This window comes from Drosophila yakuba, chromosome 2L (genome assembly GCF_016746365.2).
Source record: "Drosophila yakuba strain Tai18E2 chromosome 2L, Prin_Dyak_Tai18E2_2.1, whole genome shotgun sequence".
NCBI lineage: Eukaryota > Metazoa > Arthropoda > Insecta > Diptera > Drosophilidae > Drosophila > Drosophila yakuba.
The window spans coordinates 8,896,982-8,917,798 of record NC_052527.2 but is presented as its reverse complement, the minus strand read 5'-3'; the positions used below and the strand labels follow the sequence as shown (position 1 = coordinate 8,917,798).

At 45.1% G+C, this 20,817-nt stretch overlaps 4 protein-coding genes across 20 annotated transcripts; 1 reads left to right on the top strand and 3 right to left on the bottom strand.

Annotated features, from left to right (window-relative positions):
* Positions 1 to 149: 149 nt before the first annotated feature.
* Positions 150 to 4,494, bottom strand: LOC6527680. The gene is made up of 6 exons (XM_002088730.3): positions 4,408 to 4,494; positions 3,508 to 4,346; positions 3,186 to 3,449; positions 1,423 to 1,468; positions 533 to 1,371; positions 150 to 474 (listed from the first exon to the last, which is right to left on the bottom strand). Exons 1-6 carry the CDS (start codon positions 4,466 to 4,468, stop codon positions 199 to 201), a joined length of 2,325 nt encoding a protein of 774 aa, XP_002088766.2. The 5' UTR covers positions 4,469 to 4,494; the 3' UTR covers positions 150 to 198.
* A 687-nt stretch (positions 4,495 to 5,181) lies between these two features.
* LOC6527682 lies at positions 5,182 to 6,300 on the top strand. Its single transcript, XM_002088732.3, has 3 exons — positions 5,182 to 5,598; positions 5,655 to 6,056; positions 6,127 to 6,300. The coding sequence occupies exons 1-3, from the start codon at positions 5,536 to 5,538 to the stop codon at positions 6,169 to 6,171; spliced, it is 510 nt and encodes a 169-aa protein (XP_002088768.1). The 5' UTR covers positions 5,182 to 5,535; the 3' UTR covers positions 6,172 to 6,300.
* On the bottom strand, positions 6,301 to 6,887 carry LOC6527683. Its single transcript, XM_002088733.3, has 3 exons — positions 6,772 to 6,887; positions 6,600 to 6,709; positions 6,301 to 6,545 (listed from the first exon to the last, which is right to left on the bottom strand). Exons 1-3 carry the CDS (start codon positions 6,839 to 6,841, stop codon positions 6,348 to 6,350), a joined length of 378 nt encoding a protein of 125 aa, XP_002088769.2. The 5' UTR covers positions 6,842 to 6,887; the 3' UTR covers positions 6,301 to 6,347.
* Positions 6,888 to 6,979: 92 nt separating this feature from the next.
* LOC6527684 lies at positions 6,980 to 20,457 on the bottom strand. Of its 17 annotated transcripts, none has more exons than XM_015197540.2 (14): positions 20,021 to 20,457; positions 15,592 to 15,772; positions 15,157 to 15,462; positions 14,068 to 14,169; positions 13,718 to 13,822; positions 13,419 to 13,517; positions 13,240 to 13,338; positions 13,069 to 13,167; positions 9,999 to 12,968; positions 9,801 to 9,899; positions 9,602 to 9,694; positions 9,352 to 9,417; positions 8,651 to 9,167; positions 7,940 to 8,080 (listed from the first exon to the last, which is right to left on the bottom strand). In XM_015197540.2, the coding sequence occupies exons 2-14, from the start codon at positions 15,701 to 15,703 to the stop codon at positions 8,074 to 8,076; spliced, it is 4,674 nt and encodes a 1,557-aa protein (XP_015053026.2). In that variant the 5' UTR covers positions 15,704 to 15,772; positions 20,021 to 20,457; the 3' UTR covers positions 7,940 to 8,073. The 17 variants fall into 17 exon arrangements, with proteins under 17 accessions (XP_039227667.1, XP_039227665.1, XP_039227668.1 ...); XM_015197543.3 differs by lacking the exon at positions 20,021 to 20,457 and adding an exon at positions 15,841 to 16,035; XM_015197539.3 differs by lacking the exons at positions 9,352 to 9,417; positions 20,021 to 20,457 and adding an exon at positions 15,841 to 16,036.
* Positions 20,458 to 20,817: the final 360 nt, after the last annotated feature.

The window sequence follows — 20,817 nt, the reverse complement described above, 5'->3', positions numbered from 1 at the left end:
AATTCAAATTTTCCGTTTTTTTAATGTGCCTTTTAGTATAAGTTAAGGCAAATTTAATTTTATTTAGTTTCTTTTCGATTTTCCATCGATATGTAAGCTGAGTTACGGAACCATAGCATTCCCTTCAATTCTACGAGTACCTGGTATAATTTCGATGTAAAAAGTCCATTTATTATTGATATAAAAGATCTCCTTTTATCATTCTGGATTCACAAAGTGGCCCTGAAAATAAATGTTTCTTCGATCGCGAATGACATATGCAAATGGATGATCGACATTAAAATACATAAGTGATAGAGCCGGCAATGCACTTATCAGCACTCCTATTCCTATTTGTGTTACGGCCGCTGCTTCGGCACCTTCTTCATTAACCTCTATGAACGCCTTATGAACGACGCTCCCCACTTGAGCCTCAGTCTTCACGACCAGATCATTGAAGTCAGCCGACCTTCGGAACGCATCTTGAATGCCCATCTATAAGTCAATTCTGTAAATTGTAAAGGTGTACCAACAATAATCTGTAAATACGCACCTCTTTAAGTTGATCGATTAGATCATCGGAGAATTCAATTTTGAACTTGGGCAGCCTTAAACCCACTTTAGTGTGGCGAAGGTTCAGGGGGAATCCAGGGATCTTTTTCTCCAACTCCGGTAGTCCATCGATCCTATCCGGTAGATAGATGACCATAGAGAGGCTTGAATTTCTGTAGGGCAGCTCGATAACCTTGGCACTTAATTCGCTAATATATGCAGCATTAAATGATCCTATGTGTGACATCATCTCGACAGGAACACTCTTTTGATCCGAAATGCGGAAATCTTCCTTCTGTGTAAACTTGGGATTAAATATAAACGCCCACTGGCCTTTAAAGTAAATGGCATTTAAGATGATCAAAATCATATCACTCATGTCCTTGGCTTCAACTATGTCTCTGATTTTACCACCGGTCTGATTATCTACCCACTTATTGACAATTGAAGCAGCTTTGTTGGGATCAGCAACGCTGATTGCCTCCGCCTCAGCCTTAAAGGAATCCTTCACTATCTGATTGTACCCTGGTACTAGTTCGAAGTTATTGTTCACGTATATGCGGTTTGCCAGACTTAGAATGGCTACCTTCTCGCGACCTTCGAGCTCCGTCAGAAGATCCTTGTACTTGGCTGCCACTTGCTTTTTGTCCTCGGGCAGTTTCAACACTTGCCTCATTTCTTGGGCTGTTTTTCCCCTGGCTCCCATGTAGGCCATGCTCAGTGCGATTTCGACGGAAAGGGGCGAGGAAATGAGATTCTTGTTGGCATTCTTCTTGGCCAAAAGCTGGTAGAAGTCGTCGGTGAAGCGGCAAGACACCGACGTGGCCAAAAGGAGCAGACCTGCGGTGCAATTATTGAGTATTAGGATTTGTTTTTATTAAGTTTACTTACACAAATACTTCATATTAGCGTTTGAAGTTAAGAACGAATTACCAGATATGGATTATATATAGTCTGCATTGTAATCAAATTAGACTCGCCGTAACGATTTAAAATTTAAGCGATTCGGTTGGATTTCGTTAGGTCATCTATTAAAAATTTTTTACAATTACATAATGATTTTTTGCTTAGACATAAGTCTTGCATGTTTGCGTTTATACCCTTTTAGGAAGTAGATATTTAGGGTCTTATAAAGTACATATGTATGTTACATTTCTGAACAGATTAACAACACTATCGATATAGATATGTTCGCCCGTCCGTCAGGCTTAATGTTTTCTTCCCAAAAGGCTTCTTTCATTGTAGGTTGTGTTCCAATTCGGTATACACCAGTTCTTGGACAATATATAATTTCCGTTTTAATTTCATCAGCATCGAACAACAAATTTTTTAACGATTTTAGTTTTAGATCGCAGTATTTAAAATCAAATTTTCCTTTATTCCCTTTATATCGTTATACCCGTTACTCGTAGAGTAGAGGGTTACACAGATATATCGATACTTATTTAACACGATGTCTATGTTAAGCTAACATTAGGATCAAAAGAATGTTAGCGGTTCGCTCTGATTAGCGTGTCAAATGAAGTCGAAGTACTGCAAGGTCGAGTGTGAACTTATTAAGCTTCCGCAAATTCAATAGAAATGAACCAGGCCGCCTATCTCAACAAATTTACAGTCACCCAATTAAAAAGGTGATTTTCGGCGCTGGGCAGAAAAACATAGGCTAAATATATAATCTAAATGATGAATGCCTATGAATGTTGTTCGTTACCAAACTAAAAGAGTATGCATAGCGTTGGCTACACGCCAACCCAACTCGGATGCTAGCTTCTTTTGAACGGCTGTGTAAGCAACTGATCGTAGGATTTAGTGAAACAACGTCCAAATCAGACGTCCAATACAAAGGAGTCGACGTTGGAGGCGTCGGAAATCAACAACTAGCAACTGCCGTAGTGTACAATTGAATCCAGTGAAAAGTTGCGGAACATGAGACTGTTAAGAAAAAACTTTTAGAAAACGCAACTGTTACGGAATATGAGACTGTTAGAAAGTTCCACTGTTACGAAATATGTGAATGAGGAAAATTTTTTTTAGAAAATTAAACTGTTACAGAAAATGAAACAATTGATAAAAAAAATGTTATTAAATGAAGTTACTAAGGAAACGACACAATTCTCAAAGAAAATTCATACTAAACTTATGTTAAACGAAAAGTTCACCATAAAAAATGAAGAAATTGTTACATCATAAATGTTTAGCTCATAAGAAACCAGGATCCTTATCGTCAGGATAGCCGAATTGTAGTAGGTTGGTAGAGGGTTACACTGACATATCGATACTTAAATAACACGATGACTAAGTTTCTAGAGACATTGACGGTTGTTTCCACGACGACTCCAACGCCCACAAATCGCCAAAAACTATCAGTGTTGAAATTTTTCCTTCGCACATCCATTAGCTACCATAGCGTTCTCTCTTGTTATTTTTAATAATATGCCTTTACGTATTAATGAAGGCAAATTCAATTGTATTTAGTTTCTTTTCGATTTTCCATCGATATGTAAGTTGAGTTACGGATCCATAGCAATCCCCTTGGTTTCCACCTATTTCATATTTTCTAGAAACTGGTAAACCCTTTAATTGTACGAGTACCGGCTATAATTTGCATGTAAAATGTTCTGTTTATGATTAATATAACAGAATACCTTTTATCATTTCGGATTCACGAAGTGGCCCTGAAAATAAATGGTCTTTTCATCGCGAATGACATATGCAAATGGATGATCGACATTAAAATCCATCCATATCGGATGAGCACTCAAAGGATAAACTACTATTTTTGTTGCGGCCGCTGCTTCGGCACCTTCTTCATTAACCTCTATGAGCGCCTTATGAACGACGCTCTCCACTTTAGTCTTAGTCTCCACGACCAGATCATTGAAGTCAGCCGACCTTCGGAACGCATCTTGAATGCCCATCTATAAGTTAATTCAGTAAATTGTAAAGGTGTACCAACAATAATCTGTAAATACGCACCTCTTTAAGTGGATCGATTAGATCATCTGAGAATTCAATTTTGAACTTGGGCAGCCTTAAAGACACTTTAGTGTGGCGAAGGTTCAGGGGGAATCCAGCGATCTTTTTCTCCAACTCCGGTAGTCCATCGATCCTATCCGGTAGATAGATGACCATAGAGAGGCTTGAATTTCTGTAGGGCAGCTCAATAACCTTGGCGCTTAGTTCTCTAATATGTGCAGCCTTAAATGATCCTATGTGTGACATCATCTCGACAGGAACACTCTTTTGATCCGAAATGCGGAAATCTTCCTTCTTTGTAAACTTGGGATTAAATATAAACGCCCACTGGCCTTTAAAGTAAATGGCATTTAAGATGATCAAAACCATATCACTCATGTCCTTGGCTTCAACTATGTCTCTGATTTTACCACCGGTCTGATTATCTACCCACTTATTGACAATTGAAGCAGCTTTGTTGGGATCAGCAACGCTGATTGCCTCCGCCTCAGCCTTAAAGGAATCCTTCACTATCTGATTGTACCCTGGTACTAGTTCGAACTTATTGTTCACGTATATGCGGTTTGCCAGACTTAGAATGGCTACCTTCTCGCGACCTTCGAGCTCCGTCAGAAGATCCTTGTACTTGGCTGCCACTTGCTTTTTGTCCTCGGGCAGTTTCAACACTTGCCTCATTTCTTGGGCTGTTTTTCCCCTGGCTCCCATGTAGGCCATGCTCAGTGCGATTTCGACGGAAAGGGGCGAGGAAATGAGATTCTTGTTGGCATTCTTCTTGGCCAAAAGCTGGTAGAAGTCGTCGGTGAAGCGGCAAGACACCGACGTGGCCAAAAGGAGCAGACCTGTGGTGCAAATATTGAGTATAAGGATGTGCTCAATTTGTTTTGTATTCAATTCACTTACACAAATACTTCATTTTAACGTTTGAAGGTAAGAACGAATACGGATTATATATAGTCTGCATTGTAATCAAATTAGACTCGCCACCACGATATTAAATTTAAGTAATTCGGTTAAATTTAGTTAGGTAATTTTTTGAAAATCTTGTACAATTACATAACAATTACATTTCGTTTAGCCATTACTCTTAAAAGTTTGCGTTTATACCCTCGCAGGAGGTATATTCCTGATCACATGAACAACACAGTTGGTATAGCCTTGTCCGTATGTCCGTCCGTCCGTCAGTTTTAAAGCATTTTACCAAAAGGCTTCTTTCATTTCAGACTGTTTATAATTTGGTACTTGGCACAATCATATCCGTATCATATAGTAATAAAATAGGAATGCTTTGTATTTTTTGTCATAAAGTGTTCCAATTTCCATTTCATTAATAATGAAGTACTTTTCAATGAAATGTGCTCGATAGAGTTGGAGAAAGGGACCGCTTCTGACCATAAAACTTATGACATTTTTGATAAAAGATCGTTTTAGGAAAAATAGACTATTTGATCGTGGACCAAATTACATTTTTGCTACAAAAATAGTATGATTAGTTGTCAAACAACCGTGTCGCTACATTTTAATCAATTGCATGGGGTTTAAAGCATCACAACTACTCAATCATCCATATCTGCGACTTACAAAGCAGTGACATGGCATACAAATAACAAGAGTGATGGCCACTTATCAATTACAGAAAACTGATTTTAACCGACTCTGAATGACTCGGCTTTGGCCACACATCCATATAGTTTCGGATGCAAACACATTCCGGGATATCAAGAGATCAAACTCCAGTGACACGCTAGAAATAGAAACAATACCATGTCGCGACTCGCGAGGGTAATTAAAATTGGACAGTCATAATGTTCCGTAAGTCCGACATTTAGAGCGGTCTAATGGATGACCGCCTGGCCAGTGGAGTTTCAGCAATCAATTGAGCCGAACGATCACTGATCGCTGCAGTCAAATACCGCTTAATGCGCAAATAATTGTGGATTTTGGGTAAACGGGGCCAGCGAAAAATCCATATAAATAGGGCTTAGGCCGTCGAGGAGTTTCCAAAATCATCCAAAACTTTGAGTGGACAGAATGCTGCGACTGAATTGCTTGTTCCTGCTCAGCTGCCTGGGCTTCCAGGCAGCCTTGGCCTGCGTAAGTATGGCAGGAGCTCCGAGCCAGAGCAGATCTATAAGCTATCTTTTGCCCAGAATGGCTACAAAGCCAAGCTGGTCAAGATGGAGAACTGTGCTGGCGAGGACGCCATCATGACGGTGGGCAGTGACTTCAACCTGAAGCTGAACAAGAAGTGCGAGCTGGTTCCCTCGGGCTGCATCTCGAACAAGCCCTTCGGCACCGCCGTGGCCAAGTTCAAGGTGCAGAAGGACGGCATCGTGATGAAGGAGGGCAAGATCGACCTGTGCGCCGCCATCGACCAGGCATCCAGCGAGGGCAAGGACATGCTGAAGCTCTTCGGAGCACCTTCCTCCTGTCCGGTGGCCGAGGAGAAGGTGTGCGCCAACGATCACGCCGTGGATCTGAGCAAGTACAAGGCCATGTTGGGCATGGCTCGCGGTCACCTCATCATCGATTCGGAGGTCAAGCATGACACAGTGAGTTTATTTCCCAAATCCTATATATGACAGATCTTTTTTATGACACCTTGTTGTATTTTCCATCCAGGGCAAGTCCTGCATTCATGCCGAAATCGAGATCACCAAGAACTAGTGGCTCTCGGATGATCGGTGGTCTTATGTTTGTATTATGAGTCTTGCAAATTATGTAGTTGTAAATACGCAGGCAATCAAAACTGGTAAAGCGGTGCACACAGGGAATAAATATGCAAAAAATACCGAATTTAAACTATTACGACGTTTAATGAGATCGATAGATCTCGAGAGAGATCACGATTGTGGCGCTTCTGCTGGTGGTGCAGCATCTCCACCTTCTGGCGCTCCTGAGGCACCTCCAGGTGCAGAGGTGGTCGCATTTCCGGGTGGCGGCGGGTTTGGCATAGCCATGTGGTAGTGACAGGCATCTCTGCAGGATTCCAGAGTATGGAACTCGTTCCTCCTGTAGAGCTTTCGGCATTTTGTGGTCACCTTAAATGGTCGAAGGACTTAGAAGTTATGCTCATGATCCTTTCTCGGCTCTACCTTTATGCAGTCGAATAAAACTCGATGGAAAGCGAAATATTCGCGACGCGGTGACCTACAAGAGCTTTCGTGGGGATACTTGTTTCTCACCAGACAGGCACTGTTCTTCGCTAGAAGATGGGTAATTGGGTAAACCGGTGACCTGGACAACGGGTATCAAGTTGAATCTTACTCCTTCTCTTGGCAGCCTCGATAAGAAGCCAACTGAGGGCAACAATTGCCCACAACAGCAGCAGCTTCATGGCGGATCATCAGATGGGTGAAGTCTAAGTGGACAGCCAACTGGCAGAGCCTTAATAATTAACACCGCTTCAAGCTCGAAAATTGCAATTTTTCCATGAAAAGTTAATGCTTTTCGTTAAAGAAAACATTTAGTAACATATTAGTAATATCTCTTTATATATCAGTGTATACAATTGTAACATTCCACAACACTTTCGGCTTACAAATACGTTTGAGAAACAATTAAAACTTATGGTTAGTCCGATACGAGTAGCGAAGGTAGTGTAGTTAAGGTAAGGAAGCTGTTCATCGAAGACCGTCCTGGGCAGAGTGAGGATTTGGTAAGTGGAAGAGCTCTAGCAGATTCCGGAAAAGCTGTAGTCAAACTCGGTGTTCTTCTCGTTCAGGCGACCCAAATACTGCGAGTGCTTGATGCCAAAGCTGTAGGCCGGCACATGGGAGAGGTTAACCTGTGGGCAGAAGCAATAGCAATGCAGAGAGAACCCATTGATGACTGTGTTGACTAAAGGAATTTATGGCATTAATGGCAAAATACACATGTGCATTCTCAAATATTGTCGTAGGGCTTGTCCGCCCGATTCTCCAGCAAAGAGCGAACACAGCGCTGCGGAACTGTGACGGGCAATGGTTTCTTGATGTACGGGGAGTGCAGGATGCCAAAGGATATGGCGGGAGGCGAACGTTTCTCCCAGTACTGCGGGTGGGATCAGGTTGAGGTGAAATCTATTTCGACACTAAGTTGGGTGCCCCACAGGTAATGACCGTTCTTTGGTAAATTTAATGCTCCATGTTTTCCAAAGAATTTACTTTATGATCTCGGACCTTATGTGCCGAATTTGCAAAGGTATCTAAACTACCAACAACGGCACATTACCACATTACCCACAAAACCACTTTGTTTCTACAATAGGTTCTAATAAGACTTATCAATAATCTTACGAACACTTCAGATCTTAATGGCGAGAGGAGGAAAACCCGACTCACCTTCTCCGGACAGTGTGCTCCGGGTCCGGGCTTGGCGTCCTCGCTGCCCATCTTGTACTTGCCGCGCATGGAGTACACTGGTGGCTTCGGCTTCACCACCGTGTACTCGCCGTCGTAGTAACCGGGTCCGGGGAAGATCATGACCGGAATCAGCGGAGGCTTCTCGCGACCCGTAATCGTGTAGGCCGGAGCCGAGCGAATCTTGCCCTCCTTGCTGCTGCCCATGACGGTGGGTATTTTGTAGACATTAGGAGCTGTCAATGATGCGAAAAATGTGTGCAATAGTTAGTTGTGATAGTCAATGCATTGGTTGGTCATCAGGGGTTAATTCAATGGCTTGTCTCTTGGGCTGGTGTTTGAATGGTTCGGGTTAGTTTCGGGTTGGATTGGGTGATCTTGGTCTTGGGTCTTGGACATGACGTGCCTGCAAATAAACACACGAAACGGCAACGGCGGACACCAAAGAAATGGAGTACTAATATCAGTTAACATTCGAAAGGGTTCAATAACATTGTAGGTCTTGAAAAAACATAATACACAAACTAAAATGTTAAATGGGTTTTCAATATGCTACTGCATTTTGTTTATAACGTAAAATATTACGCATACGACTGGTGTTTGCTAGGAGATACAAAAAGTTTCTTTGGCAAAAAACTAGTTAAAACTATATAAGTTGTGACAATTTGCAGTTTTTTTTTTTCATAAATATAAAACAATAATAATAATCTTGAAATAAAATGTGTGAGCAAAGGCAACGTTGCGTATGAGTGATCTTCATCAAAATCATCATCGATTCTGTATGTTTTACTTTTCACCCCTGTTACCTGATAATCTTCTCCTGCACGCTGCTCGCCTCCACAGCGTACTTGACCGTCTGCATCCTGGAGGATTGGCCACTGCTCACGATGGCGCCATCCGCATGCACCACAGTCTGGTGGCTCACGGCCGCCGCCTTGGTGGCACTGGCATCCGACTTACCGCTGGCCACCACCTTCAGGTTGCCACTCTCCTTTTGTGCGTGGGCAACTTCCTGCATCCTGGTGGTGGTGCTGACCATCTTCGAGTGGTTGCCATTGGAAACGACATTGCCATTGCTCAGTGGTGCTGGTGGTGCGGACTTAAGCTCCTTGTGGGTGCCATTCACCTGCTTGGTGGTCTCCTTCTTCTGCAGCTCCGGCTGCTCCACTCCGTTTATGAAGGTCTTTGTGGTGGTGGTGGTTGTTGTGGTGGTGGTGCTGCTGCTGCCAGCATTGTTGTTGGTGTGGTTGGTGGTTGTGGTGGTGCTGCTACCAGCGTTGTTGTTGTTGGTAGTTGTGGTGGTGCATTCCGCGTTGTTGCGTACTGTGATTTGGTATATGTTTAAAATCATAAATTGGCAACCAATAAATGCAACAATGAAATGTGGCGGGGATGTGTATATACATATTTTATATAAAAAGCACATTATATTTTGCATGCAGAAAGCGATTTAAGTGGATCAGATTGATTTCAAGTTTAACGATTGAGTGATCTTGTGGATTCTTACCAGGACTGGCCAGACGGCGTTCGCGTCTTTGCACAATGCGATCTTCGATGTACGCGCCTCTGGGTTCTGGTGATTCGTGGGTACGAGTATATACAGAGATGAGAGCATGGCCAGAAAACCAGAGAATGTGTGTGCGAGCAAACATGGAACAAAAAACAAATAGGCACACAACAACAAAAGCAGATCGTATGGATCCGGACGGAGTCTGCGGCATCCGGCACCAAAAAAGCAAAAATGGGGTGTCACCTACCTGGAAGCGAAGCAGTGGGCACGGTCTTCAGGCCAAAGCTGTAGGCTGGCGAGCTGTCCAGCCTGCACTGCTCCGGATGATAGTGACCAGGTGCTAAAGGGGTGGAGGGGGGGAAACAAACAGAGAAGCGGGAGACATGCAGTACACAGTACACAGTACACAACAGCAACATGCAACATCGATGGAGCCAACTTATTACCTGGGGCATCGGTGGTCACGCGGATATCCGACTTGGTGCCGAAGCTGTAGGCGGGTGTGAAGTGCAGTGAGTGCTTTTCCGGCTCGTAAGCGGAGGGTGCTGCAATGGTACTGATGCTCGTTAGGTGGGATCAAGCTAATTGAGGATCTAGCCTAGGTACAATCCTCTAAGGAACTAGTTCCATTGAAAGTTACTTGCCTGGCGTATCGGAGAAACGTTCCCTTCCCAGTCGCATGCCGAAGGTGAACGCTGGCGTGCTGTCCACCTGGCACTGCTCCGGATGGTAGTCGCAGGGAGCCGGCGTCTGGCTCACGGGATCGGCGGCTGGACGACCTGCAATGGTGTAGGCGGGTGTATGGTCGAGACGCACTTTCTCGGGGGCGTAGTCGCATGGCGCGGGATGAAGGTGCTCCGCCTTGGGGTCGTGCTTGCCGCCAAAGCTGAAAGCGGGTGCATGGTCCAGTCGCACCTTCTCAGGGCTGTAGTCGCCGGGAGCGGGTGATTCACTCAGCGATCTGGGATCGTGTTTGCCGGCGAAGGTGAACGCCGGGTTGAAGTCCTGCCTGACCTTCTCCGGGAAGTAGTCTCCGGGTGCGGGCGTTTCACTCGGCTTCTGCAGGTCGTGGCGACCGGCGAAGGAGAAGGCGGGATTGTGATCTAGCCTTACCTTCTCGGGACTGTAGTCACCTGGTGCCGGGGTCTCATTGGTCACCTTTGGGTCATGCTTGCCGGCCATTGTAAAGGCGGGATTGTGATCTTGCCTAACTTTCTCGGGGGAGTAAGCTCCGGGAGCAGGAGTCTCACTGGGCTTCTGGAGGTCATGACGGCCGGCGAAGGAAAATGCGGGTACATGATCTTGCCTAACCTTTTCGGGATGGTAATCTCCTGGCGCCGGTGTGTTGTTCTCCACCCGAGGGTCATTCTTGCTCCCAAATGTGAAAGAGGGAGTGTAATCTAAACGAACCTTCTCGGGACAGTAGTCACCTGGAGCTGGCGTGCCATTGGTAATCTTCTCAATGTGCTTACCAGCCATGGAGAATGCGGGATTGTGATCTTGCCTCACCTTCTCCGGCGAGTATGCTCCTGGAGCAGGAGTGTCACTGGGCTTCTGAAGATCGTGCCTACCCGCAAAGGAAAAGGCAGGATTGTGATCTTGTCTAACCTTCTCGGGATGATAGTCACCTGGAGCTGGGGTATCGTTCTCAATTTTGGGAATATTTTTACCAGCAAAGGTGAAGGAAGGTGTGTAATCTAGACGCACCTTCTCGGGACTGTAGTCGCCCGGGGCAGGAGTATCATTGGAAACCTTAGGATCATGCTTGCCAGCCATTGTGAAGGCAGGATTATGATCCTGTCTGACTTTTTCAGGAAAATAGGCTCCAGGAGCAGGAGTGTCGCTAGGTTTTTGGAGATCATGACGGCCAGCGAAGGAGAATGCTGGGTTATGATCTTGCCTGACTTTCTCGGGATGATAATCACCTGGAGCTGGGGTGTTGTTCTCCACTCTGGGATCATTCTTTCCCCCAAAGGTATAGGCAGGTGTGTGATCTAGACGCACCTTTTCCGGACTGTAATCGCCCGGAGCTGGAGTGTCGTTGGCGACCTTTTGACTGTGCTTACCCGCCATTGAGAAGGCCGGATTGTGATCCTGACGGACCTTCTCCGGACAGTAGGCACCAGGGGCGGGATTATCACTTGGCTTGTGGAGATCATGGCGACCAGCAAAGGAGAACGCTGGGTTATGATCTTGCCTGACTTTTTCGGGGTGATAGTCCCCGGGAGCAGGAGTATTGTTCTCCACTTTCGGATCGTTTTTGCCACCGAAAGTGTAGGCCGGAGTATGGTCTAAGCGCACTTTCTCCGGGCAGTAATCTCCGGGAGCTGGTGTACCATTAGTCAGCTTTTCAACCGGCTTGCCAGCCATGGAAAATGCTGGGTTATGATCTTGACGTACCTTCTCGGGCGAGTAGGCTCCTGGAGCAGGAGTATCACTGGGCTTATGAAGGTCATGGCGTCCGGCAAAGGAGAACGCTGGATTGTGGTCCAGCCTCACCTTCTCCGGATGGTAATCCCCTGGAGCCGGGGTGTGGTTTTCTACTTTGGGATCATTCTTACCCCCAAAACTGTAGGCGGGTGTGTGGTCCAATCTACACTTCTCGGGACTGTAGTCTCCCGGCGCCGGAGTGCCGTTCAAGATCTTCTGATCGTACTTGCCAGCCATCGTGAAAGCTGGATTGTGATCCAGCCTCACCTTCTCCGGCGAGTAGGCACCTGGTGCGGGAGTTTCGCTGGGCTTGTGGAGATCATGACGGCCAGCAAAGGAGTACGCTAGGTTAGTGTCTTGCCTGACTTTCTCGGGGCTATAGTCACCAGGAGCAGGTGTGTCACTGCTAATCTTAGAATCATGCTTGCCCGCCATGGAGAAAGCTGGATTGTGGTCCAGCCTTACTTTCTCCGGGAAGTAGGCTCCAGGTGCGGGAGTGTAATCTGGTTTCTGAAGCTCGGGACGACCGCCGAATGAGAACGCGGGATTGTGATCCTGCCTAACCTTTTCGGGGTGATAATCACCCGGCGCCGGAGTGCTATTCTCTACCTTTGGATCACTCTTCACGCCAAAGCTGTAGGCGGGAGTGTGGTCCAGGCGGACCTTCTCGGGACAGTAGTCCCCAGGTGCCGGACTGTCGCTGGACACCTTTTGAGTGTACTTCCCGGCCATGGAGAAGGCAGGAGTGTGATCTTGTCGCACCTTCTCCGGAGAGTAGGCGCCCGGAGCGGGCGTGTCACTGGGCTTGTGCAGATCGTGGCGGCCGGAGAATGAGAAAGCGGGATTGTGATCGTGCCGCACTTTTTCGGGACAGTAGTCGCCCGGTGCCGGAGTGGAGCTCTCGAGTCGCTGCTCGTGCTTACCGCCGAAGGTGAAGGCCGGCGTACGATCGTTGCGATACTTTTCCGGGGCATACGAACCGGGCGCCGGAGTCTCGCTGACGGATCTCGTTTCCGGACGGCCGGATAGGGTGAATGCGGGCGTATGGTCCATGCGCACCTTCTCCGGATTGTAGGTGCCCGGCGCGGGCGTGTCACTGGACTTGGCGAGCTCGGCGCGGTGGCCAAAGCTGAAGGCTGGCGTCCTGCTCAGGACGCACTTCTCGGGTTCGTATGCTCCGGGTGCTGCAAAAGATTGGGTAAGGTGTGAAAGTTGGGATTGGTGTGGGCAGGCACGCTAAGACTACTTCTAAGTCAATCATTGCAGTGCGATTTCATCACTCACCTGGTGTGCAATCGACCACGTCGTGGGAGGCCTTTCCGGCGATTGAATACGCGGGTGTGGAGTGCAGCCGGGACTTTTCGGGGCTGTAGGCACCGGGTGCTGGTCATAGGGACAACAAAGTGTGCTCTTTAGGCCACGTTACTACTCTCAGCGGAGCGGGGGAAGCCTTACCTGGAGTGTCGCTGACATGGACGTGCTTGGTTTTCAAGCCGAAGCTGTAGGCGGGCATGTGTTCAAGGACCACCTGCTCGGGCTTGTAGGTGCCAGGCGCTGATGAAAGTGTCATAGTGGCGAAAGCATGAAGCAGCTATTAACGTGGCCAAGTGCTACGAGGAGCACTGTTTACATACCTGGCGTGTAATCTGGTCTCTGTTCGTGGTGCTTGATGCCGAAACTGAACTCGGGCGTCTTGTTGAGCTTCACCTTCTCCGGACAATATGCGCCAGGAGCTGCGAATGGAATGGATATCAGTATTGAGTTGGCCAAGAATCGAGGGAATGGAAACGGAAAGCGCTATAGATACTGTCCAATTGGGTTCGCTTGAGCAAGTGGTGCCTCGATTGGGGTTGCAATCAGATGCAGATACAGTTACAGATGTAAGTACAGTTACAGATACAGATACAGTTACTGGGGAACTGGGGTTTATTACCTGGTGTGCCCTGATCGTGTTCGATTTTAGTTCGTCTACCGAAAGTGTAGCGTGGCGCATTCTTTTTTGATTGCGTGACCCTTTCAGGGCAATAGCTATTCGGAGCTGTTAGTGTTAATAAAACATTCGACTTTAGTCTACTCGAATCAAAACTAGAGGTCTACACTAGGTGAGCTACGACTAAAAGGTGGGTGAAATGCAGATATATAGATATACAGATAGAAAGATACGATTATTTCGGGAGTTAAGTGATGAGGTGGGATTGAGTCGGGTTAGAAGTTAGAGCGGAGCAAGGCCAACACCAAAAACGCAACGTGGTCGAGGGAGAGACAGTTAGTTAGTTGGGTTACCTGGATTGTTAACCAAATACACGTTAACCTTAATGCGAAAGGAGTATCGTGGGGCACGCCGCTTGACGACATCAAGTGGCACCACTTGATAATGGTTGGGACCTGAGTCTCGATTTGCCACGGCAAACATTCATTGAAAGAGAAAAACGTTTCAAATTAAAATCAAATCAGGCAACATAAAAACACGACACACAAATTACTGAACCACTAAAGTAACACATATACAAAGAACACTGTGTAGCTAGGAAAAGGCCAAGAATAGAGAAAATAATAAATAGGAAATAAATTTAATTCTAAATAGAAACATCTATGGGAAATTAAGACATCTGGTTCCCGTTTCCGTTTGACTCATAAATAAAAAATAACTCATTTGCGTGAATCACTTTGAGCCAAGATGTAGACAATCTCTCACAAATTGGATGACCTTATAAAGACAATGCCAATTCCTCCTACGCAAATGTTGGTTTATTTTAGGAAAACAAAGAAAGTTCAGAGAACGAAATATGAAGAAATCAAATAAATCTATAATAATAGTCCCCAAAGATGCTCACTAATAAAAGCGACAGCAATTTGCGGGAGATTTGCATTTTGATTGAATAGTCTTTGATAAAAAAAAAGTAATAGAATAGATAAAGCCAAGACACACACTTTACAGGGTGACGTAACTACGATCCATTCACAAGGATACCCAAAGATACAGGAGAGCATTCTACGAAATGTGGCTACAACTACACTAGCTACTGAGATAGAGCTACTGAGATAGCGATAGAGAAAGTGGTAGAAAGTGGAAGAAAGGGGCGGTAGCAACTTACGCGCTGCTTGCAGGCAGATGCAACTGGCATGGGTTCGGATTAGTTAATGAGTTCGCTTCTATGTACAATGATGGTCCATGATTGAAATTGATTGATGATTTCCACAGTCCGCGCATGCAACAACAACCAAATAGCACCAGTCCAAAACAAACACCGAATTCAACGCCAAACGCAAATTCAATTTCGGACTCCAACTCCAAAATCCAACATCAAGTCCAAAACTCCAAAACGCCAAAACACCATTCAAACACCAAAAGGATGAAGGCCCGAAACTCACCTGGTATCTGAAAGGTTTTCAACGCCACCGGCCGCTGGCCAAAGGTGTACTTGGGCGTGGCATCGATCACCGCCTTGGCCGCCGGCACCACATCGTATTCCCCTGGTCCGGGATTCGAGAAGCGCGTCAGTTCCTTGGGCCTGCTCTGCAGCGTGGCTGCACGGGGATAGTCACGTCCCTTGGCCCGCATACCCGTGACATTGTACTGCGCCGGACCCGGTCCGGAGGTGTCGTACTTGCCGCCCAACTTGTGCCCGAAGGAGTACGAGGGAGCGGCCTTCTTCTTCGAGTCCGGAACTTTGCTGCCTGCATGCAGTTTAAATATGAGCTTGTCAGTCTAAATGTTACTTCAAAATAACAAGGGTAATCTAACTATATAATATGCTGAACTGGCAATGAATGATCCTTTAAGCACCTCAATGCTCTTGAACTCACCGATCAAGGTTGGAAGCTGCACGGTGGCTGGACCTGGATTGGTGGTCTCGGCGGCGATCCTGCCAATCCTGACAGTTGGAGTCCAAGGACGCTGCTCCACGTTGCCGCCCATGTTGATTGGACGAATCTTACGCACCCGGGCGCAGGGTCCCTGATCCTTGTTCTTGTGTTTTAACTCGACCTGAGAACGAAACCAATTAACAAAATCAGGGAATCCATTAGCGATTAAGTCAATGGTCAATGGGCCACCTTGTTCATCTTGTTGTCTTAGGTTTTGGAATGTATCGAAATCCGAAAACTTTGCCCCAATGTAAAAAAGGTACGAGAAATTCTACTGAACTCCCTTCGATGACATTAACACGTGTGAGTGGGTGATAGGCTCACTGCTCGAAATCTATAGTTCGACCCCTAAATTTGGGTAACCTAATAATCCAAATTCCGCCCTACTCCAACAGCCAGTCGATGACACAAAAATCAATCGTCTGGCTGTTGTTTCGAACTTTCTGGGCCAATTCCGTGGGGCGGCTAATAGCCAGAGGCGTGTGGCTCTCTATACCCATACCATCCATGGGCGGGGGGTTTGCAGTTTGTGGAGGGGGCGTGTCGTGTGGCGGCTGTCACTCTGTTTCTTCTCCACTGCAGTGGCTGTTGCTCGGCATTTGTTGCAGGTTGTTTCTTTGCGAGCCGCGAATTTGTTGCGCCGCGCGAAAGACAAACAATGGCAATAACTTTGCGGTAGGCTCGTAATTCTTGGGCGCCGGTGGCAAGGCCAAAAGTTGCAGGGGTTGCAAAGAAAACTTAAGGAGTTAAAGTCCTGTTCAGTTTTATTTGGTTGTACTTACCAACAATTAATAATATAATATCACGATAAAGGTTTCGAAATTCAAATAGTTGCCTTAACATATTTAACATCTGTTTAAGAGAACACTTAAAAGTAAATTGATATTAGTTTTCCCTATGAAAAGGTAGTAATAAATTGTGAAGAGAAAACAAAATGAATTTCAACGCAGTTACAACGGGAGACAAGTTTATTATACATATGATTACCTCAAGCAGTAACAAAAAGAAGTGTACAATAAAAAAGTTTCCGGTTAGTTAGGAGCTAGCGATAGTAAATATTTTAATGAGAGCCCCCCTCAACAACATTTGTATTCCCCAAAACCGGCTGCCCTGGGTGACGACCTTCTTTTCACAGCTCAGCACAGCTCAGCACACTAGGCACTCGGGATCCAAGTCCAAAGTGTTGCCCATCGACAGGCGGGCAGACATCGGAAAACAGACGGTACCGGCTGGTATCAGGACCTCCACCTTTCCACCTCTCCATCTTTCAGCACCAGGAACCAGCCATCGGGGAGTGTAATCGATATGGGGACTGGATGTGGATAGGGACTCGTATTTTGATTCGACGGGCGCCGAGATTTGGGGCCTGGTCAACAAGGTTGCGCCCCGAATCGAGGCAAAGTATGCTAAGTGCTAATGCTGCCCATTTTGTGGGGCATGTAAGCCAACAAAACGATTACTTTTAATGACTTATGGCCGACAATTGCATGACGGACAAAGAAGGCGAAACTAAAACTAGAACCGAAACAAAAACAAAAACAAACTCAAACCCAAACTCAAACTCAAACCCTAAACCAAAAGAAATGCGAAGCGTGCCACTTCTTTTGGCCGTGAAAATTCGCCAGCCTGTGTAAATAATTACAACAATGTTAGGGGGCGTGGCCTGGCTGTTAACAGGGCCAATAAAGCCGTCGTTCTCCTGCCAAGAAAGGCTCTTTTTCCCGCCTGCCACACTTGTTACTTGCCACACTCGACGCCTGACCTCGCATGCAATTCACATACGAAAAGCAATGTTCTCTTTTGCAAGGCAGTCATCAGCCGGTCTTATAAGGCAACTCTTACATCACCATCATGAGGTTGAAAAGCCCACACACCAAACACCGAACCGCGTGTTCAATTGCTGTTCGAGGCCAAGATCAGCAAAAGAAAACTGAAAATCTACGATGAATCAGAACCGGCAGCTGAGCCAACAAAGTCAGACATCTGTCAGACAAAGAGTCTTGGGCACCCACATAGTTCGCAGTGAAGGAAAACTGTCTGAATATGGACATACCGTTTTAAAAAAAGATCAATTGAAAACACTATAAATAAAATATAAATAATCGAGAAGTAGAAGAGAAACAGAACTGTCGTGATTTTGGGTTCATATAATGAAGCAGCTTATGACAATACTCTAAAAATGTACCAGGGATTGCAGTTTCGGTTATCTATAAGCCTTTAAAAGAGGAAAACTAAAGTATAAAATCACCTGTCTTAAATTGTTATGTTATTACCACCAAACTGTTTGTGCTATTTTTCTGAGTGCAGTTTCAATTGAACATTGTTTGGGGCGCCCGGCCAGGAGGTCGCATTTAATCAAGTTAATAGAGCGTTGGTTCATGCAATAAATTTGCATGTGGCGATCAGATTTCAGTAATCAAATTATAGATGGTGATGCTCGATAATCTATGCACGGGGGTCAGTGTAAAAACCGGCTAAACTATATAGCAAAATAAAGCCGCCCACACACTCGACTTTCGAACTATCTTTCTCTCTATATTATTTTGCATGCATTTTTTTTCGAAACAAACGTTGGCATTCATGATTTGTTACAGAGATACTTAATGCGAGATACTGAGTAAATATTTCAGCGTTATCTTTGTGACCTTCAGTGGATTGTTTATAATCATTTGTTTGTGTTTGATTTAAATTGATATTCTCTCAGTTGACCCGACTCCAGACCCGTGACGAAAACAGCAAATTTAGCACGCGTCAGCTTTAAATTGTGATTTCAACTTTAAAAATATAAATAAAAGCTGTAGCCTCAGCCAAAAAGCTTAAATACCCTGTTAAAATAATTCCTCAAATAGTAGTTTAGTTGTGCCTATCCAATTTGCTTTTATTAAACAGAATAGAATAGAATGGTTTAGAAATAAGTGGAAAAAGGCCGTGTATAGATTCCTTAATGTATCAAATAATTTTATTATTTAAAAAGTGTTTAGTTATTTACGCGCTCCATCGTTATACCCCGTTTTGTAGTGACTGAGAGGTATCAATATCTCTGACATGATCAACAATCACTCAGTGAAAATGATTTCATGTTCTTTGGACTTAGTTTTACGCTCTCCAAATTGCGAATTAAATATGAGCTCATTCCCAAAATTTAGACAATTTCCAGCTTTTACGCCCAAATGCGGCGGACGTTGTTTCCTTTAGCCCACATTGAGTGGTTGAGTTGTCCGAAAAAGCCAGTTCGGAATTGGGTTTCCAGACGGCAGATCGACCCACGCAGAGCTGCGAAACTCCATGACTCCGCGGTATATAGACATATAGCCAAATGGCCATAATTCGTGCGCTGTCTCTATTAACAATTGACTTGTTCGCCTCAGACGGTGGCGGTGTGTCCAAGTTTAATTAACGGCGAACAACTTGAACGATTCCTTCCCAAAATCAGCAAAATCACAAAGTGAGCAGCCGGCAAAAGGCCAAAAAAAAAATGGAAGAGCTGTTAAATGAAAACATGAGAGGCAAAAGCAAAACATTTGCCATCCGCACTGAACTGAACTCTCGATTGTGATAAAAAGCCAAGACCGACGACTGACGTCAGCTGTGTGAACTAGTTTGCGATCGTCCAAATCTAATTAAGTTTCTCAACATTCTCGGTGCTCTGCAGCGAACGTGTTTTGGCTTTGAAAACCAAGAGAAAGCTGGGAAATGAAGCGGGAAAAATTGGCAAACCTTCTCTGAATCTTGGTTCTCAAGGCATGGATAGCTGATTAAAATGATGCATTTAATGGAACACTCACATCCGCTACCAAATTCTAGAGCCTGAGATCACTGGCTGACACAATTTGCATGTTTGGATACATAAATACCTGTTGGGTCATTTTATAAATATTTATTTAGCGATTATTGCATTTCCCCCTAGCAGTTCAGTTTTCTGCTTAACCTTTTCCCATTCTTTACTGTGTTAGTTTTTGTTTTTGGCCAACGCTTTTTTGTGATGTGCCTGCCATAATCAGTGACTTTGAAAAATGAGCTGACTCGGGTCGACCGGTTATTAGAGCTGATGTCATGGGCTCCATTGGCCCAAGTGGCATGGTGGAAGGTATCAGGAATCGCGGAAGGGTTACATCTATGCCAACAAGTGACATCAATACGAGTACGCGAGTGTCATTGACTAAACAATGGGAGGAGCAAGGTGGACTGCTGGGGGCGGAACTGAACAGCTGATTGCTGGGGATACCTAGCCCTATGCCACCAGGAAATGCCAATAGTCAGACAGACAGTCAATGAACTTTGGGCTCGGGTCGGTTCAGCACGCAATCCACTGGCTGCTCCAGTCGGTCTCCACCCGAATTGGTTAACGCCTACTCCAGTTTATCCTTACCGCAGGTTACTTTTCGATTTGGGGTATCTCGTCCTGCTTCCGTTGTATCGTTTGATTTCCGCAACTTTCTTTTACACAGTAAAAAACTTCACTTTATCGCGGTGCTATTGACGCGTTATGCACACAGTCCTTGCCAGGATTAGTCGCGATTTTTGGGCGATATTCAAAACATCTGTTCACCCAAAAAGTGATTGCTGTATTCGTTGTTATTGTAGTTGGTTTCGTGGCTGATTTATTATTTCGTTGATTCGTTCGTTGATTGGGTTCAAGTGACAGCTGCTTTCGAGTGTCGGTTGAAGTCTATTAGAGGTTTCCAAAACAAAACACACTTTGCTGATTTATTTATACCGATTGGATTGGCCGCCGTGTGCTGCGTTGGCTTGAGGGCAGAGAGCTGGAACCGCACTCGAGAGCTGTCGAACAGAAACTGCCGAACAAAGTCGCTAACGCTCGCTTTTCGTTTCAAATTTTTGACGTAGTCCATGCTACGTAAGCTGGCGCGCTGGCGTTAACAGACGACGTAAGAGTTAACATAAGCTTCCTCTGTTAACTGGCTAAGGATTCAGCTTGTATGGGCAAATATTTTAAAAAATCAACACAAAATTTACAAATCAACTATTTAACGAACACACTTTAAGTTATAGGCATAAAGATATTATTTATGAAATTATGTTAATATATCCTTAAAAATGCATGAGATCGGCAAATAACCTCTAAGTGGCTTTTAGGAATTACTTTTAAGCACTCTATTCTAAAATCAGTGTTACCTGCATACTTTTTTTCAATTTAAATGTAGT

Bases quoted from the DNA above. Each gene is read 5' to 3' on its own strand.
- LOC6527683 (XM_002088733.3), bottom strand. From the start codon at position 6,841: ATGAAGCTGCTGCTGTTGTGGGCAATTGTTGCCCTCAGTTGGCTTCTT. The intron at 6,710-6,771 runs GTAAGATTCAAC...CCCATCTTCTAG, and splicing joins CGAGGCTGCCAAGAGAAGGA to CGAAGAACAGTGCCTGTCTG. The intron at 6,546-6,599 runs GTAGAGCCGAGA...CGACCATTTAAG, and splicing joins TTTTATTCGACTGCATAAAG to GTGACCACAAAATGCCGAAA.
- LOC6527680 (XM_002088730.3), bottom strand. From the start codon at position 4,468: ATGCAGACTATATATAATCCGTATTCGTTCTTACCTTCAAACGTTAAA. The intron at 3,450-3,507 runs GTGCGTATTTAC...ATTAACTTATAG, and splicing joins TAATCGATCCACTTAAAGAG to ATGGGCATTCAAGATGCGTT. The intron at 1,372-1,422 runs GTAAGTAAACTT...ATTGCACCGCAG, and splicing joins CGCTAATATGAAGTATTTGT to GTCTGCTCCTTTTGGCCACG.
- LOC6527682 (XM_002088732.3), top strand. From the start codon at position 5,536: ATGCTGCGACTGAATTGCTTGTTCCTGCTCAGCTGCCTGGGCTTCCAG. The intron at 5,599-5,654 runs GTAAGTATGGCA...TCTTTTGCCCAG, and splicing joins TCCAGGCAGCCTTGGCCTGC to AATGGCTACAAAGCCAAGCT. The intron at 6,057-6,126 runs GTGAGTTTATTT...TTTTCCATCCAG, and splicing joins CGGAGGTCAAGCATGACACA to GGCAAGTCCTGCATTCATGC.
- LOC6527684 (XM_015197543.3), bottom strand. The intron at 13,518-13,717 runs GTAATAAACCCC...TTCCATTCGCAG, and splicing joins ACACGATCAGGGCACACCAG to CTCCTGGCGCATATTGTCCG. The intron at 9,695-9,800 runs GTAATAAGTTGG...CCACCCCTTTAG, and splicing joins CGTGACCACCGATGCCCCAG to CACCTGGTCACTATCATCCG.